General features: G+C 44.2%; 1 protein-coding gene across 9 annotated transcripts in view; it reads right to left on the minus strand.

The window, feature by feature from the left end:
- Nucleotides 1-1788, minus strand: part of hipk2 (homeodomain interacting protein kinase 2) — a 275596-nt gene extending 273808 nt beyond the window's left edge. For 4 of the 9 annotated variants that reach the window (XM_069903177.1, XM_069903180.1, XM_069903178.1 and 1 more), the window contains exon 1: nt 1036-1720. In XM_069903177.1, coding sequence (XP_069759278.1) covers nt 1036-1054 — 19 coding nt within the window. In that variant the 5' untranslated portion in view covers nt 1055-1720. Of the gene's footprint in view, nt 1-1035; nt 1721-1744 lie in introns of those variants that run through there. The other 5 variants (XM_069903179.1, XM_069903176.1, XM_069903175.1 and 2 more) reach the window with 2 other exon arrangements.
- Nucleotides 1789-17712: the final 15924 nt, after the last annotated feature.

Consider the following 17712-nt stretch of genomic DNA (forward strand, 5'->3'; position numbering starts at 1 on the left):
CAAACAAATCTGCAACAAGGCAGAGCGTTCCAGTTCCCCCCGAAATCTCTTTGACACGTTTTCAACGGGACCCCGGGCATCTGCAACAAGAGGAGGGCACCGCGTCCATCGGGACAACTGCAGTAATAAATCGCAAGCAGCATCGACAAATAAAAGGACACCCCCCCTCCCCTCCCCGTTCTCACCCGGGGGGGGGGGGGAACGGGGAATCCACATCCCGCCGGGGTCGGCAGAGGGCGGGCAAGAGGAGGCGATCGTCTCAGAGCGCGGAGTTTAGTGCTCATGTTTCCCGGGGGGGGGGGGGGATCCTGGCTTCCAGCAAACTGCTCGATTGGAAAGGAGCCGATTCGCTTGTGCAGAGGGACGACGCGCAAAATGACCGAAGCGAACAAATAAAAAGCCCATCGCGAACGGAGCACTTCGGATTCTCAGCCTCCTTTAAGACGTTCCTTTGTCTCCCGGTGTTTAATCCGAGACCCCGCTATCAGCAGGAAACCCTCCCAACTATTCCCCCGTAAATCAATGGGACTTTCACACGCCACGCAAAGTTTCCTCACTTGCCGCTCGTCTGGCTGCGAAATTAATCACCCGTCTCCCCTTTTCGGATTCGGCCAAGGTGGGTTCGTGCACAACAACAAAGACGGAGGGGAGGGGGGGCAGATATCTGCAAAGTGGCAATTGCAAATATCTATTTCAGCTTCACCCCCCCCCCCACCTTCAAATAAAATGTATCAGGTTAATGATCCGAACCCATGGGATCCCGGCGTCTGGACCAAAACCCTTCAACAATAACAAGGAGGCTCGTCGTGAAATAACCACTGTCAGGTCTCCTCTCTCTTCCCGATTCATTCTCCACTCCCCCCCCCCCCCTTCAAGCGGGGGGGGGGGGGGTCCTGGAAATGGACCCTATCTCTCCCCCCCCCACCCACTCATCCATCCTTCACAATGAACCACCCACTCCTCCGCTCTGTTCCACCGTCAACCTGTGCCCGCCCGCCAAAGGAGAGGGGGGGGGGGGTTAATGTCCACTCTTACCTTGGTACATTGGGGCCATCGGTGCGACGCTGTGGGCTATGCATGGCAGAATACAAAAGCCAGCTGCTCCTCCTCGTTAAACACGGTGTCGATCTGCCATATTGTGCTGGATTAACTTGGCGTGTAAATCACCGGCTGCATCGCTGTCTCGATTCATCGAGGGAGGGAGAAAGACACGGGGAGGGGAACTCTCTTTCAAAATCGGTCATTGAACGCTCTTCTTTCATGCAAGGCTCCCTCTCTTCCCCCCCCCCCCCCCTCCCCTCTCTCTCCAAGAGATCCTGCGAGATTCCAGTTCGAGTCCCACATGCGCCTCTGACACTCGGCGTCTCAATGGGTTTTGTTTCTAAACATGTTTATGCAGACGCAAGGCCAAATTGCATTCTTTTTTATTCCCCTTTTACCTTCTGGCCCACATGCCTGCGAGGTTTCTGCAAAGTTACAAGCAGAGACCAGAGAGCCATCAACTGCCTATGCAGTCGATCTCCCCCGAAAACCAAGCGCTGCAGGAGAGCGAGAGACTGGGCAACTTTGGTTCGCTCCCGTCAACTCTCTTTGCGCTGACTTTCCAAGCTCCCCCCCCCCCCCCCTCCCCTTCTTTGACTGGGGGGGTGTTAGGCTGGGATCACTGCGGTGGGCGAGGGCGACCAGAGGTGTCTCCAGCGCTGAAAAGGAGAGGGAGGAGGAGGAGAAAGGGGGGGGGGCTGACCTGAGCCGTTCTCTTCGTTCGACTGCTCCAGGCTGAGCGCGTGAGTGACGCAGGGGGCGAGACAACAAATAGCTGAGGGGATGGACCAGGAGAGGGAGTGATGCTTCCCGTCCAAATTGGCCCCTTAACTCTTTGCTGGCTGCACTGCTGCCATCAACCTGACGCTTGTTTATTTGCAGCCCGTCCGTGAGGTTGATGATGGACACGGTTCAGTGGGTTGGGCACCGGCTGCTCCACTTCTGATGTTGCAACATGCAGACAAGTGGAGTTAGATTGACCATCGTCAGCACAGAGAGCGAAAGACTTGGCCTGACTTTAAACCAAACAGTCATGGTCATATCGGAGAAACCTCCAAATTGTGGGTATTAAATCCTCAAATAAGTTCGCAACTTTGCAAAGGCGAAGGGACAGCAAAATGGGCAGAACAGCATTTTTATGCAAGTGCGAAAGGTCCCAGCGCACAAGAGCAACTGGCCTCTGGGTTCTTCCGACGATGGTGTCCGGCTGCGGGTCACGGACCATCACAAATGCAATGGGGGGGGGGGGGGGGGGGGAAGAATCAACGCGGCGCTGATGTGGCTTCTCAGAAGAATATTCCGCAGATCATCTACGGAAAGGAAAACAGATGAAGATGTTCTGCAAAGAGCGAAAACAAAACGCACTGTAGGGCACTGCCAGTAACCACCAAGACTAGGCTGAGGGAACGATAGGCTTTAATGCACAGAAGAACCTTGCTGACCCGGATCCAGGTAGAGGAATGGAGGGCAAGGGTGAGGTGGCTCGACCTTTATAGCCCAGGACCATGCAGGAGGAGTCATAGGGCATGAGTCATCAGTGGGCGGGCCAGCTCCAGATAAATAGTAGTCAACCATAACTATATACAATGGAGGAAACATATCTCTTAAAGGAATCAAAAAACAGCCATCACTATTCTTTGCACACGTCATGCGAAGAGACATATTAGAACTTTAGTTACAACTGGAAAGCTGGAAGCATTCTTTCCACCATCTATCTGTAGAAGTTTGCCAAGGTATTCGATTTCTTACCCAACCTCTGCAAACTCCTGAGGAAGTAGAGGCGCCGACGATGACATTCGTGTGTTGGGTCCAGGAATGGTCCTCCGAGATAGTGACTCCCAGGAATTTAAATTTTCTCACCCTCTCCACCTCTGATCCCCCAGTGATCACCGGATCATATTCTTCTGGTTTTCCCCCTCCAGAAGTCCACAATCAACTCCTTCATTTTGGTGACACCGAATGCAAAGTTGTTGTTAGTCCACTGTTCAACTAAGTTTTCAATCTCCCTCCTCTATGTGGACTCATTACCCCTTTTTATATAACCCATTACCATGGTATCATCAGCAAATTTGACAATGGCGTACCAAACCACACAACCATTGGTGTAAAATGAATAGAGCAGGGGCCTAAGAACACAGCCCTGTGGTTCTCTGGTACAGATGGGGATTGTGGAGGCGATGTTCTTGCCAATCTTCACTGATTGGGGTCTGGAGGTGAGGAAATCCAGGATCCAATTACACAATGGGATGTTGAAGTCCAGAATCTGGGGATTGATGATCAATTTTGAGGGGTTGATGGTGTTGAATGCTGAACTGTAGTTGACAAAGAGCATCCTGACGTATGCCTCTTTGATGTCCAGGTGTTCCAGGGCTTTTTGTAGAGCCAGTGAGCTGGCATTTGTTGTTGACTTGTCGCTGCGGTGGGCAAATTGGAACTGCTGAAACAGGAGGTGATAATGCTTCAACATAAGTCTCTGCAAATACTTCATCACTGTGGATGTGAGTGCCACAGGTTGGTCGTCATTTGGGCAGGTTACCACACTCTTCTTGGGCACAAACAGGTACAATTGAGGCCTGTTTGAAACAGGTGGATACCGCACCCTGCCAGAGTGACATGTTGAAGAGATCAGTGAATACATTGGCAAGATGGTGAGCACAGGTTTTCAATACTTGACTGGGTACTCCTTCTGGCCAGATGCTGGGATTCATTCTCCTGAAGGCAGCTACTGACACCGGAAGATCATCGGGGGATGCACGGTGGTTCTTCCTTGTTCTGGTGATTAAATTGGGAGAGTAATGGTGCTGTTTGATTGGGATTTCAATTATCACAGGCAAAACTCTCTCCACTATTGAGTACATCTCCAGGGAACACTGCCATCGGAGAGTAGCAGCATTCATTAAAGACCCACACCACCCAGCGCACGCTCTGTTCTCGCTGCTGCCATCAGGAAAGAGGTGTAGGTGCCACAAGACTTGTGCCACCAGGTTCTGGAACAGCTGCTCCCCCTCCACCATCAGACTCCTCAACAATAAACTCAATCAGGGACTCGTTTAAGGACTCTTGACATACAATTTATGGGTTTTCTCCCTGTATTGCACAGTCAGTTTATTTACATTCGTTATAACCATATAACCATTTACGGAGCGGAAACAGGCCATGTTGGCCTTTCAAGTCCGCACCGGTTCACTGATTTTGTGCGCCCTCTTCAGGCAATGGTCCCGTTCTTCTTCTTCTTAACCAGGGTCTCAATATCTCTTGAAAACCAAGGTTCCATACACCTTCCGTACATCTTACCTGTAATCTAGTTAAATATACTTATTGAAAAGTTTCAAGGACATTTTATGATGAGAAGGAAATATATTTCCTGGTTCTGGCCCTAAATTTCCATTAAGTTTTCTATATTTCCTGCAGTAACAAAATCAGGAAACTGGAAGACCGTGGGTGGCACATTGACACTGCAGGAATTGCAACTGTCTCACTCTTGTAATACGCAACTAATACACCTGCATTAAGAATAAACCGTTTAAAAGACAAAAATACCATACTGTACTTACACTGAACAAACTTCACTTGCATGAATGTATCTGTATACAATTCTTTTTTTTACATGTTTACGCTGTGTACAGTTTTTTTTTTGCTCTAGTGGTAATTCTGCCATGCCCATAGGAAACAGAATCTCAGGGTTTTATGTGATGTCACGTTGACAAGAAATCTGAAATGTTAACTCAGCCATGATGAAGGTAGGGTGATATCTGTCTGCATCAGGTTAATGTGTAACTTCGAAGGGATTCACAATAAATGTATGTGCAATCAATATCTTTTCACATCCTCAGTGTCATATTCATACATTCCATAACTGTACATTGTTACATTCATTCTCTAATTTGCTATGAAGCATGGTCCTTGTAGTTACTCCCCATCGTGGTTTCAAGGGCTTCCCCTCTGGTCTCAGCCCCTCGAAGATCAGTCGCAGAAGGATTCTAGACTGTGGTCCTTCCCCACAAAGCCCTCGCTTTTGTTGCGCCAACCTCAGTGCATCCCTCAGCACATATTCCCAGTGTGTAGGTGGTGATCTAGTCCTAGTTATTAGAGAAGTAAATTTCTCCTTGTTTCTTTTATGTATTGTGATTCAATTCTTAAGGTGAAGTTGAGTAAAGTTGCTCTGGGAAGGTTCTGACGAAGGATCCCATTATTTTGCTGTTTTTATTTCAGACCCAGCATCTGTGTTTTTTTTTCCCTTTTCATTTTCCATCCTGGCCAGAGTAGAGTGAGAGGGGGTAGATGATCCAGAATCCTGGCCATCATTCAAGTTTGCAGATGATACACCAGTAGTTGGCCTCATTGGCAACAACGAAGCATCACCTTACAAAGAGGAGGTTGGGAGGCTTGTCAAATGGTTCAAGAACAACAACCTGAGTATCAATGTGGACAGGACAAGGGAGATGATTATGGACTTCAGAAGGATGAAGGTTGACTACTCGCCACTACAATGGTTCCATCATGGAGAGAATGGAGAGAACAAGGATGTGCATGTAATGATGGACCTATCCTGGACCCACAACACCTCCTCATTAGTCAGGAAGGTACAGCAGTACCTAGACATCCAAAGGAGATTGAGGAGGGCAAAGCTACTGGTCTCCATCTTGACAACATTTTACAGGAGCACAAATGAGACTGTCTTGTGTGACTGCGAGATCCCTGTGAGATATGGTAGCTGGAAAGTATTTGTCCAGAAGTCAATATGGGAAATCATCACGGAGTGAAACACGAAAGTCTGCCGATGCTATGATTGTGGTGAAAACACAGAGGTGCTGGAGGAGCTCAGCCAGTCTCACAGCGTCTGTAGGAGGTAAAGATATATTACTGATGTTTCGGGCCAGAGCCCTTCCTCAAGTTATGAGCGATAAAAGACAGATGTCTGTGTTAAAGGCTGGGGGGAAAGAATGGTGGTGGGGGGGTGGTGGGGAGTGCAGAGCAATTGACAAAAGGTGCTAATTGGATATGATAAGAAGACAGGAGAGGAAAGGTGAGAATTGATTTTGGATCTGTGAAGGGAGACAGAGGGAAAGGGAAGAGGGAGAGAGAGACACACAGCTTGAGGAAAGGAGACACGGGGGGGTGGGGGGGGTTCTAACACAAAATGGAGAAGGTGATGTTAATGCCATCTGGTTAGAGATTGCCCAGACAGTATACAAGATGTTGTTCCTCTAATTCGGGCATGGAATTGAGATGGGTGGCCACTGTGAGATCCACGCTATTGCAGTAGACAGAGGTGAGGTGTTCAACGAAGCGATCTCTCAGCCTGTGCCCAGTCTCAACGATGTAGAAGAGGTCATAGCACAAGCACAGATGCGGTAGGCGACCCCTGCACATTCATAAGTGAAATGGCGCTTCACTTAGAAGGACTGTTTGGGGTCCTGAATGGTGGTGAGTGAGGAGGTGGAGGTGCAAGTCTAGCCCTGTCTCTTGTAGTCACAGAGCTAAGGGCTGATTAGTGGGGATGGAGGAGTGGATGAGGGAATTATGGAGGGAGCAGTCTCTATGGACGGCAGGAGGGGAAGAGAGGAGGATATATGTCTAGTGGTGGGATCACATCGTAGATGGAGGAAATGGCAGAGGGTGCTGGTTGGGGGGTGAGGTAGGTGATCACAAGGGGAATCCTGTCCTTCTTGAGCATGGGGGTGGAGGGGGTCAGGACAGATGTGCAGGTAATGGAGAATATGTGGTTGAGTTGATGATGGTAGACGGGAAGCCATGTGGTTTGAAGAAAGAGGACATCTCTAATGATGTGGCATGAAAGGCCTCATCCTGGGAGCACATGCCATGGAGATGAAGGAATTGAGAGAAAGGAATGGAATCCTTACAGGAGACAGGATGTTAAGAGGTGTAGTCAAGCAAGCTGTGGGAGTTGGTGGGTTTGTAAATATTGTCTCCCAAGATGGAGACAGAGAGATTGAGAAAAGTGAGAGCGTTGCTAGAGATGGAACAAGTAAGTCTGAGGTCAGGGTGGAAGATGAAGCAGAGTGGACATCAACTGTATCGACAGTCTCACCCTTTTGGAACCTGTGCCTTCCACTCTGTCCACACCATTCCAAACCCAACCATCAAACCTGTGATCTGGCAAACTGGCCTCTATCTGGATGAAGCCAGACAACAACTCTCAGACACCACCTCGTACTTACCCCATTCAACAGAACCCCACAAAAACTCATCTAACCACTTTATCACACATTGTCTCTGAGCTCATCCCTTCTGGTCATCTCTGACACAGCCTCCAACCTCATTGTTTCCCAATCCTGCACTGCCTCCTACCCCAGATCCACAAAGCTAATTGTCCAAGCAGATCCATTGTTTTTGCCTGCTCCTATCCCACCAAATGGATATCTGTTTACCTCGACAGTACTTCCACCCCAACCTCAAATTAACTTTGCTAATCTCTGTCAACACTTCACTTGAGAATCTGCTGGGGTCATCCTTTGCGTCTGGTGGTCCCACTGTGGTCTCCTCTACATTGAGTGGAATGAGAGGGGAACCACTTAGCTGAGAACCTTGTCTCCATCTGCCGCCATAGCGTAGATCTCCCAGTGGCTGCCCATTTCAATTCCCCACCTCAATCCCTTGCTGACATGTCTGTCCATAGTTTCATGCACAGGCAAACTGAGACCACCCTCAAATCAGAGGAACGATAACTTATATTCCGTCTGAACACCCTCCAACCGAATTGCATTTACATCATCTTCGGTTTCTGTTCAAACCATTCCCCTGAAACATAGGTAATATATAGTTCATTCCTATGGGCCCTGTGAGACTGGCTAAGTTCCCCCAGCAGCTCTGTGTTTTGACAGAAGATCATCAATATAGCCTAGATGATCACTGGAGTCTTGCTTTCCCCTATCAATGGCATTCACTCCAGCTGTTTCTTGAAAACAGGGCTCAAAGATTTATTGAGGATACCTGCCATCCATCACACGTGATCTTTGACCTCCTACCATCAGGAAGGAGGTACAAGAGCATCAAAATCAGGACTGCCCGGCTGGCTTCTTCCCACAGGCTGTGAGATTAATGAATGTTATCCTCTAACCTTGGATCTCTTATGAATGAGTAATTAAATTATTCCAAAATAAGTCTACATATTTATTTTATATGATATTTGATGTATATTGATAATGATTGTACGCTGTGTATTACGTTTGTGCTCCGTGGTCTGGAGAAATGTTTTGTCTGGTTGTTCCTTGAACTTGAACTCATCCCACTCCAGCAAATAAAAAAATAATTAAACCCATCACCTGGCTTCCTCTGCTTGTCCAGCACTGGACAGCCAAAATTGCTTTCCAAAGTATTTGGAATTCATCACAATACATAGAGAGATGAAAGGTTGGACTTAACATTGTTTAGACATTGTTTAACTTGATGTTGTCTAATGTGAAAGTATCCCAATTGAAACAGTGGATGTTGCCACATGTAGTATGCAGAACAGTTTGCTAAAAACTTTCGAATAAAAATGGAGTCAACTTGCTTCCAGTTCTAATGAAGGATCTTCAATCAAAACATTAACTTTGTGCGACCTTTCTGGGAAGATATGGGAAATCTTCTGGAACAAATTACTAAGATTTGATTTATACAGATACTGGAATTGTTTATATTAGGAAATATAGCAGATGTAAGACCTAAAATGAGGCTGTCGAAACACCAGTTAGAATTTGTAAAGATCGCATTGGTGGTGGCCAGGAAGTGTATAGCAGTTACCTGAAAATCAGATTCCCACCTGGATATGACACATTGGAAAGCGGAAATATATGCTTGTATTCCCCTGGAGAAAATTACTTACAACCTTAGGAAAAAATACAATGTTCTTCTAAAGAGTTGGAGTCCATATCTTCAACACATAGGTGTAGATTCTTAACGATGCCCTCCACTGCTCCCGGCCCCCCTGCATCCGGGAACCACCTGGGATTCTAGGTAAGTTAGGATGTTTGTCCCTTTTCCGTCTCTTTTTCTCTCTTCAATTCTATTGACTATTTCTCTCCATTCCCCCCTCCCCCCCTACCCCCTGGATGGAGGGAAGGGGGGAGAGTTAAGGCTCATTCTTTTTTTTCTTGTTTTTTTTCATACTCAAAGTCAACATCGAATTATAAGATTATGTTTTTTGATGTAATTGCTGAATTCCATGTGGATTTGAAAATGTAAATAAAATAATCAAAAAAAACTTTGTTTCTCTTTCTACAGATGTTGTCTGATCTTTTGTGTTTCCAAAATTTTTGTTTTTGTTTGTCATTCAAATACTTTCGTCAATGGCACATATTTCTAACTCTTCCTGTCCCAACCTTACATGATCAATGTGCATTATTCCTTATGATCATTCTCTTCATTTGCTTCCAACTGCAAAAGGCCCTCAGCTCTGAATCCCATCCCTGTACCCTCTCCCCTTTTTCATTTCAAAATCCTGCAAATTTACAAGCTGACTGAGCAAGGTCTTTGAAGTAGAAAAGGTGGCTTCCCTCTCCCTACAGCTTGAAATTTACCCTTTCATCTGTAATGGAATATATATTTGGGAGAATTTGGTAAAATGCATACACACATTTTAAAACAGATCTTATTTGAAATACTGAAGAATTCATATTCAGTGGACTTTATAGAAACCATGGAAAATGGTTTGCACATTTCACAAGTAGGTGCTAATTGAAATGACATCATAAAGTGAATGAACTGGAATGGAGACACTCTGGCTGTTTGCAAGTATCTTTAGTGCTCACAGAAAGGTCACTCCTGGGTTTTGTTTACCTAAAGGCAACAGCTTGTCCAAGAAGACTAACTCCTGTTGTTTACTGAAGAAGGTGGGGTTTTTGAAAGTGAGAGAGTCACATGGGCTTTCTAGCAGTCTCAGTTGGAGAGAGAGTGAGAGGTGAAACAAGATCTCTCAGCTAGTGAGTGTGACACTGAAAGAGACTGAACAGTCATGGCTGAAACAAGCAGGAGAAGCTTGTTGGAACTGAAGAAAAGCTCCAGAGCGGCGGATGGCTGGAAGTGCTATCTGTCTGATGTGTTTCTCTTGGAATAAGTGGAACAGAAAGGAACTCTGTGATTCCCTGAAGGAAAGAAGTTGTCATCTGGAGAACTCTGATGGGGCAAGTTTCATCAGCAAGGCATTGAGGTGACTAATGGTGGTACCTCAGTGGTGGAAATCCTGGAACATCAGATCTCTCTCTGCAAACCTCCCAAGAACCTTCCTGAGCGGAAAACATTTACCTTTGGAGCACCAAAGCCTGGTGAACTTTATATATGTTAAATTCTGTGCACAGTATAAGAATTGCCTGCAACCAGAGAACTTGGAAGAATGAAAAGTGAGATTGAACTGTGAAGCAAAGAACTTTTCTTAAATTGACATTCACATCATACACATGCACTTAGAATTAGAAGGGGGTTAATTTGGGCTAGTTAAGTTAATAGAGATAAGTTAAAGTTTGATTCTGTTTTCATGTTTAAAGATAATTAAAAACAACTTTTGTTTAAGTAACCATTTGTCGTGGTAAATATCTATGGCTGCTGTGTTTTGGGGTCCTTTGGGCTCGTAACATAACCAACCGCCCAAAGAGTTCTTTCATTGGGTTGTTTCCATTTCTATTTATACTCCTGTTCAGCCCTCATGGATGTCAAAAATCTTAATTATTCTGTGTAAGTGTGCAGGGTGACATATCCCATTAAAACTCTCACTGAAATGAGAAAACAGTGTGGGCAAATTGTTGTTGCAAAGAATTGTGGGGGAATGGGTGCACTTTGTTCATCAAGGTCATGGGCTGCCTCTGAGAGCTGGAGTGTCTCCACCACAAAAATGAAAGTGCCAACCAATGAGTCTCAAGAATGAAGGGCAACGCCATGGCTCAGTCCCACCCCAAGTGGACCAATGAAAAGAGAAAATGAGCACCAAGCGCTCTCAGGTGTCGCATCTTGTGGAGCTGTTATGGCACACGGTTGGTGCAGCGGTTAGTGCAATGTCTTTTGTTATGATCCCAGAGGACTTCAAAACCTTTCCCAATTTACCTTCCAAAAACATATCTGTCACACTTTACAACGACTGTGATCAGGACCAGTGTTCGAATCCCGCACCATCTGTAAGAAGTTTGTACATTCTCCCCGTGTCAGTGTGGGTTTTCCACAGGGGCTCAGGTTTCCTCCCACTGTTGAAAACAAACCGGGGGTATATGTTAATGGGGTATAAGTTGAACGGCACGGACTCGTAGGCCAAAATGGCCTAATACTGTGCTGTATGTCTATATTTTAAAAAAATGTTTTTAATTCCACAAGATCATTTCTGCTCACCGATGGAAGGAACATAGGAGCTGAAAACAATGTTCAACTTTAGTTATGCTGTTTCATAAATGTGGGAAGGCCACTGGAGAGAATTTCAGGCTGAGGAGGCTGACAAGAGTTAGGATATTAAAGCAGGGGGGTCATACACATCAGAAAGAAGGAGATTCAAGCCTCATTCTCCATTGTCAATTTTGATGAGACAATGAAAACCTGGAGGGACTCAACGGGTCAGGAAGTAGCGACAGAGAGATCTAGACACAAAGTTTTGGGTCAGGATGTTTTATAAGCCTCAGTGACACAGGGCGAACTATCCTTAGCAAGCAAAGAACTGAGATCATACGTTGTACTGATTCGTGTATATAATTGGATAGACACTGCAGAGACATGGCTGCAGTACGGCCATGAATTCAGTTGTCATCATTGAAAGGCTCATCTCCTTCAGGAAGCTCAGGGAAAATAAAGGTGAGGCTCTGTTAATATCAATGATCTTAGTGTCAGAGAGAGAAGTGGCCCAAGTTCAGGAATCCAGGAAGTCGAAGCATTTTGGATGGAAAAATAGAGATAATAAAGGCTAAAGGGAGAGATTTATAGCCCCATAGCATTAACCATATAGGAGGACAGAGTAAAAAGGAAGAAATAATGGGAGCTTTTCCAAAAGATGTTGAGATAATCATAGAGGAGTTTTATCTAGGAAGACTGGAGAAAAAATTGGAGGTACAAAGGCCTGTCTGCTCTATTAGAAAGCTATATTTTTTCTTGTTTTAAGGTAACTGTGAATATTTATTATCTATCAACCTTTTGCATTTATTATCTCTTTTAATTTAACTTAACAAACACTTTTTTTTAACACAGCATACCTGTTTGGCTGCACAAGTAAGATTTTCAGTGCATGTGTACTTTGGATGCTGTGTATGAAAATAAACTGGTTATCATTATCATGAATGATTGAGAATTACATTCAGTTTGAGAGAGAGAGAGAGAGAGAGAGAAAGAGAGAGAGAGAGGAAAAAAGGTCCAAGACTAATAGTTTAAACTTGGATAAGAGGTTGGACAATAGCTCTGATACAAATATGAATTAAAATGAACTGACCAACTTGGGTAAGGGAATTGCCAATTGAGATATAGTGACTGGCACTCATGGGGATATTTCAGAATAGATGTGTTTCATTGAGGATGAAAAATTACAAACTGAGGACTAGAAACTCTTGGTTAACAAAACTTTATGATTTGGTTACATTTTCGTAACTGAGTGGACCATCCAATATGGGTAGCAATGGTGTTGAATTCCACCACATTCCAGCACTTCTTGGATCCTCACGTCCCTTTTCTTGAAATAAATCAATTGATAATCCTGTTAGACACACTGTGAGAGTGTGGGTGCAGATTAGAAAACACTTTGGACTTCATGGATTTTCTCTTTCAAGCCCTATTTTATCCAATCATCTTTTTCAAACTTCTTTGCAAAATATAGTTTTTCATGATAGTTTAGATTAGGTATTCAATGCTTCCAAGATCTTTTTATTGATAACAGTTTTGCGTCATTTGGATAGCTTTCTGGAAAGGTCAATTTACCAAATACTCATTTTGTCAGAAATTTCCAAATCAGACATTTTCTTCAATCTCAGGTACCTGATTTTCCTCAGGCACCTGATGCGAACATTGTTGATGTGTTAATTTGGGGTGCAACATTCTCGCAAAGGTTTAATATCTACTATTTATGATAAGTTGGTGGGTTTGAGCCATGCCCCTCTAGTTAAAGTGAAAAATGCCTTGGAGCAGGATTTAAGCCTCTCATTAACAGAAAAAATTCTTAATATGGTTAATACTAAATCCTTATGTGCCCATCATTCCTGGTTACAATTTAAAGTTGTACATGTTTAAAATTAAATTATCTCGTATCTATTCAGATGTAAATTCTTGTTGTGATAAATGTATGAGAGGAGAGGCATCTTTAATTCATATGTTCTGGACGAGTCCTAGCCTTGAAAAATACTGCAGGGAGGTATTTCAGACTTTAATTCTTAAAGTAAATTTAGTCCCTAATTTTTTAGTTGCACTTTTTGGTGGAACTGGAGAGGATGATATTCTTTTAACATCAATTAAATGTCGTTCTCTATCTTTTGCATCTCTCTTGGCCAGATTTGCTATACTGTTTAGATAGAAGGATGCTGTCCGGCCAACTCACGCTCAATGGCCGAGGGACATTATCCTGTTTAAATATAGAAAAGATCTGTTACTCAATCAATAATTCAAGAATAAGGCTTCAAATGTTGTGGGGACTATTCCTGAATTCCCTTTCATAACTGCTAGGCAAAATATTATTTCTGAATTTTAATATTTGCCATTTTACTTCACGAACGAAGTCCATTTTTTTTCTTTAGTTATACAACGTGGGTTAGGGGATGGGGTTTACAATCAAGCTCTACATGTTCAAAAAATTATTTTGATGTATTTTTGTTAGATGTGTTTTATAATTTGGTGAGTTATTTAATTTGTCCTTATTATTATGTATTCAATAAAAGTTTTGTAAACAAATGTGAATTTGTGAATATTGTTACGGATTCCAGAGGACCTCAAAAACTACTACAACACAGGGTTACTTAAACAAAAGTAGTTGTTAATTATATTTGATCAAGAAAACAGAATTAAACTTTAACTGATTACTTAACCTACCTAACCCACTTAATCCTCCCTCTAATACTAAGCGCAGGTGTGTGTAATGTATATTTAGAAAAGTGTATAATTAGAAATGTATTAAAATTAAAAATGTATATAATTAGGAAAGTTCTTAGGATCACAAATCAATCTCACTGGTTGCAGGCAATTCTTGTAATGTGCACAGTTCTCTACCTTATTTCACTCACAGAACATCTTATGTATTCTTTAACTTTCAGCGGATTTCCAATTCCAAACCCACAGGCCACCAGAAGGGGTAAGTGAGCTCAAGCCTTTCCCGAACTACTGAGGGGATATTTTTTTTCTCTCTGTGGGTAATTGTTTTGAGAAGTTTTGGTTTTGTTTGTCATCAAAGCTTGTTTCATATGCTGCTTGTGTATTAAATCTGTAATATTTGTCTTTGGTGGAAACCACCCATAACAAACTCACAGACCACCAGGGCCTCATGACCGCAGGTCGAGAAATATTAGATGGGATAAATGTTTTGAGGTTGGAGAAGCAGCATCTTTGAAAGAAGACATTTCTCCTCATCTTTGTCCTGAATATGTTATCCTTTATGCTGAGTCTATAATCTCTTATTGTTGAGTCTCCAGTTTGGGAAAACACCCCTCCCCTCACATCAGTTTGTATCATCCTATCAGCATGTTATACACTTCAATGAAGCTATGCTGGTTACTTCCTCCTTCGTTGCATCTTGCTGCTCTGCAGTGATTTACTATCAACTAGCTGTTTGCAGTCCTTATCTGCCAGAAATTGGCCTTTTCCCCAGTTTGGAACCTTTAGTCCAGGCTATCTTTATCCTTTTCCATGAAATATGATCTCTTCCACCGAAAGACTCTCCTGTTATACCCTGTTTGCTCAGCTTTTATTCCTTGGAACTACCTCTCCTTGGCTAGGTTTCTGCCTCTGGATAAGGTCATCCACTGAATCTATGCTCTGCATCTTTTCCACTGATTGGGATCGTTAAAATATCATACTATTACTGCAATATTGTTCAACACTCTCAGAACTTTCCTTCATATTTATGTTTCTCTCTACCCTAACTGATCGAAGGCCTACAGTATATATCTCCAGCATGATCGCTGCCCTATTTTTGCTCTTTCTCGGCAGATTTGGCTTCACTTGATGAACCCAACTTTACAGCTGTGCTTTCCATTTTGCATCTCTTTTGAAAACTGTGTGGACTGGATGTTGGAGTTCCAATTCCTGTTCTTCTTCTGCCAAGTGCCAAATAGTAGCCTGAATTTTATATTCATTTGTATATACTCTCTTGTCTAAGTCTTTACTAGGCTCCTTATATGGAATAATATATCAGTCATGATTTGAATGGCAGAGCAGGCCTGATGGGCCGAGATGGCTAATTCTACTCTCATGATCTCGTGGAATTATATGCCAGAAGTTCCTTTGGTGTCTATTTTCATGTTTTTATTCCTTGTCCATCCCACATTCCCTGCTTTCCATCATCAGCCTTGCTTCTCACCCATCTGAGTCTGATAGCAGATCCTTTTTCCCTGACACTTGAACTCTTTTTAACAATGCAAGAAACCTTCCCTACAATATGAAAAAAGAACATAGAACATTACAGGCCCTTTGGCCCGTGCTGTCCTGTGTAAAACTATTTCATGGCAATCTAATCCTTTCCTACCTCACACCCATAATCCTCCATTTTGCTCATATCCATGTGTCCATCTAAGAGTGTCTTGAATGTCCCTATTATACCACGACCCCCAGCAGTACATTCCAGGCACCAACCACTCTCTGTGTAAAATCTTACGTCTGACATCTCCCCTAAACTTTCCTCCACTTACCTTAAACAGTTGAAAGAGAGTGCTGGCTGTCCACCCTATCTATGCCCTTCCTAATCTTACATGCCTGTAAAAAGGGGGCGTCAGAAGGATTCAAGGAATGACAATCGTGGACACATACAATATTAGTTCTGAACCATAAACAACTTTATTTACATATGGAGAAATATGCTACAAGACACACACACACACACACACACACACACACACACACACACACACAGACACACACACAGAGAAACACGCACACACAGACACACACACACACACACACACACACTCACACACACAGGTACACACACGCAGAGAGACATGCATGCACATACACACACACAGCAATATCACACCAATAATGCATTTTCTTCTTTGGCTTGGCTTCGCGGACGAAGATTTATGGAGGGGTATGTCCACGTCTGCTGCAGGCTCGTTGGTGACTGACAAGTCCGATGTGGGACAGGCAGACACGGTTGCAGCGGTTGCAAGGGAAAATTGGTTGGTTGGGGATGGGTGTTGGGTTTTTCTTCCTTTGTCTTTTGTCAGTGAGGTGGGCTCTGCGGTCTTTTTCAAAGGAGGTTGCTGCCCGCCAAACTGTGAGGCGCCAAGATGCACGGTTGGAGGCGATATCAGCCCACTGGCTGGTCAATGTGGCAGGCACCAAGAGATTTCTTTAAGCAGTCCTTGTACCTCTTCTTTAGTGCACCTCTGTCTCGGTGGCCAGTGGAGAGCTCGCCATAGAACACGATCTTGGGAAGGTGATGGTCCTCCATTCTGGAGACGTGACCCACCCAGCGCAGTTGGGTCTTCAGCAGCATGGATTCGATGCTTGCGGACTCTGCCAGCTCGAGTACTTGGATGTTGGTGATGAAGTCATTCCAATGAATGTTGAGGATGGAGCGGAGACAGCGCTGATGGAAGCGTTCTAGGAGCCGTAGGTGATGCCGGTAGAGGACCCATGATTCGGAGCCGAATAGGAGCGTGGGTATGACAATGGCTCTGTACATGCTGATCTTTGTGTATTTCTTCAGGTGGTTGTTTTTCCAGACTCTTTTGTGTAGTCTTCCAAAGGCGCTATTTGCCTTGGCGAGTCTGTTGTCTATCTCATTGTCGATCCTTGCATCAGATGAAATGGTGCAGCCAAGGTAGGTAAACTGGTTGACCGTTTTGAGTTCTGTGTGCCCGATGGAGATGTGGGGGGGCTGGTGGTCATGGTGGGGAGCTGGCTGATGGAGGACCTCAGTTTTCTTCAGGCTAACTTCCAGGCCAAACATTTTGGCAGTTTCTGCAAAACAGGACGTCATGTGCTGGAGAGCTGGCATATTGGATAGATTAATTACTAATTATCACAGGACAGCACACTGATTAACAAATAAATACAATATACGGAGTGAGGCACAAGCCTCACCTGTGTATATGCCACAAATAGCCCCACCCTTTACTGGCGCACTCCTTACAATCAGTCCTCCAGCATCGCCCCTGGCTCACAACCTGCAGTGGAGCTTGGGAATTATTTAGTTGCAAGATTGACAAGGGGAAAAGAGAACAGACTAGCCCATGTACTGGGTTTTTAATCCTGCAGCTGGCTTTGGGGCTGGTAGGTCCATGTGACCTTAGGTGGGGAGGCAGACCAATCGGAAGGTACCTGTGGCAGGCGTTTCCTTCATTGATATGGGAAAGTGACTTGCCACCTGCCTCCTGTCTGGGTGATCAGGTGATCCTCTAAGAACAAGCACATGGACAATCCTTTGCCTAATCAGCTCGCTATCCAACTTGTTGGATAATCCTCCGGGTTACAATACCCTTCATATTTGGTGCTCCCAAAAGAAAACCCATATCTCTGCCTTAAGACTTGTTCTCTAATCCAGGCAACATCTTGAAGCAAGGC

The sequence above is a fragment of the Narcine bancroftii genome, chromosome 11 (assembly GCF_036971445.1).
Source record: "Narcine bancroftii isolate sNarBan1 chromosome 11, sNarBan1.hap1, whole genome shotgun sequence".
Taxonomy (NCBI): Eukaryota; Metazoa; Chordata; class Chondrichthyes; order Torpediniformes; family Narcinidae; genus Narcine; species Narcine bancroftii.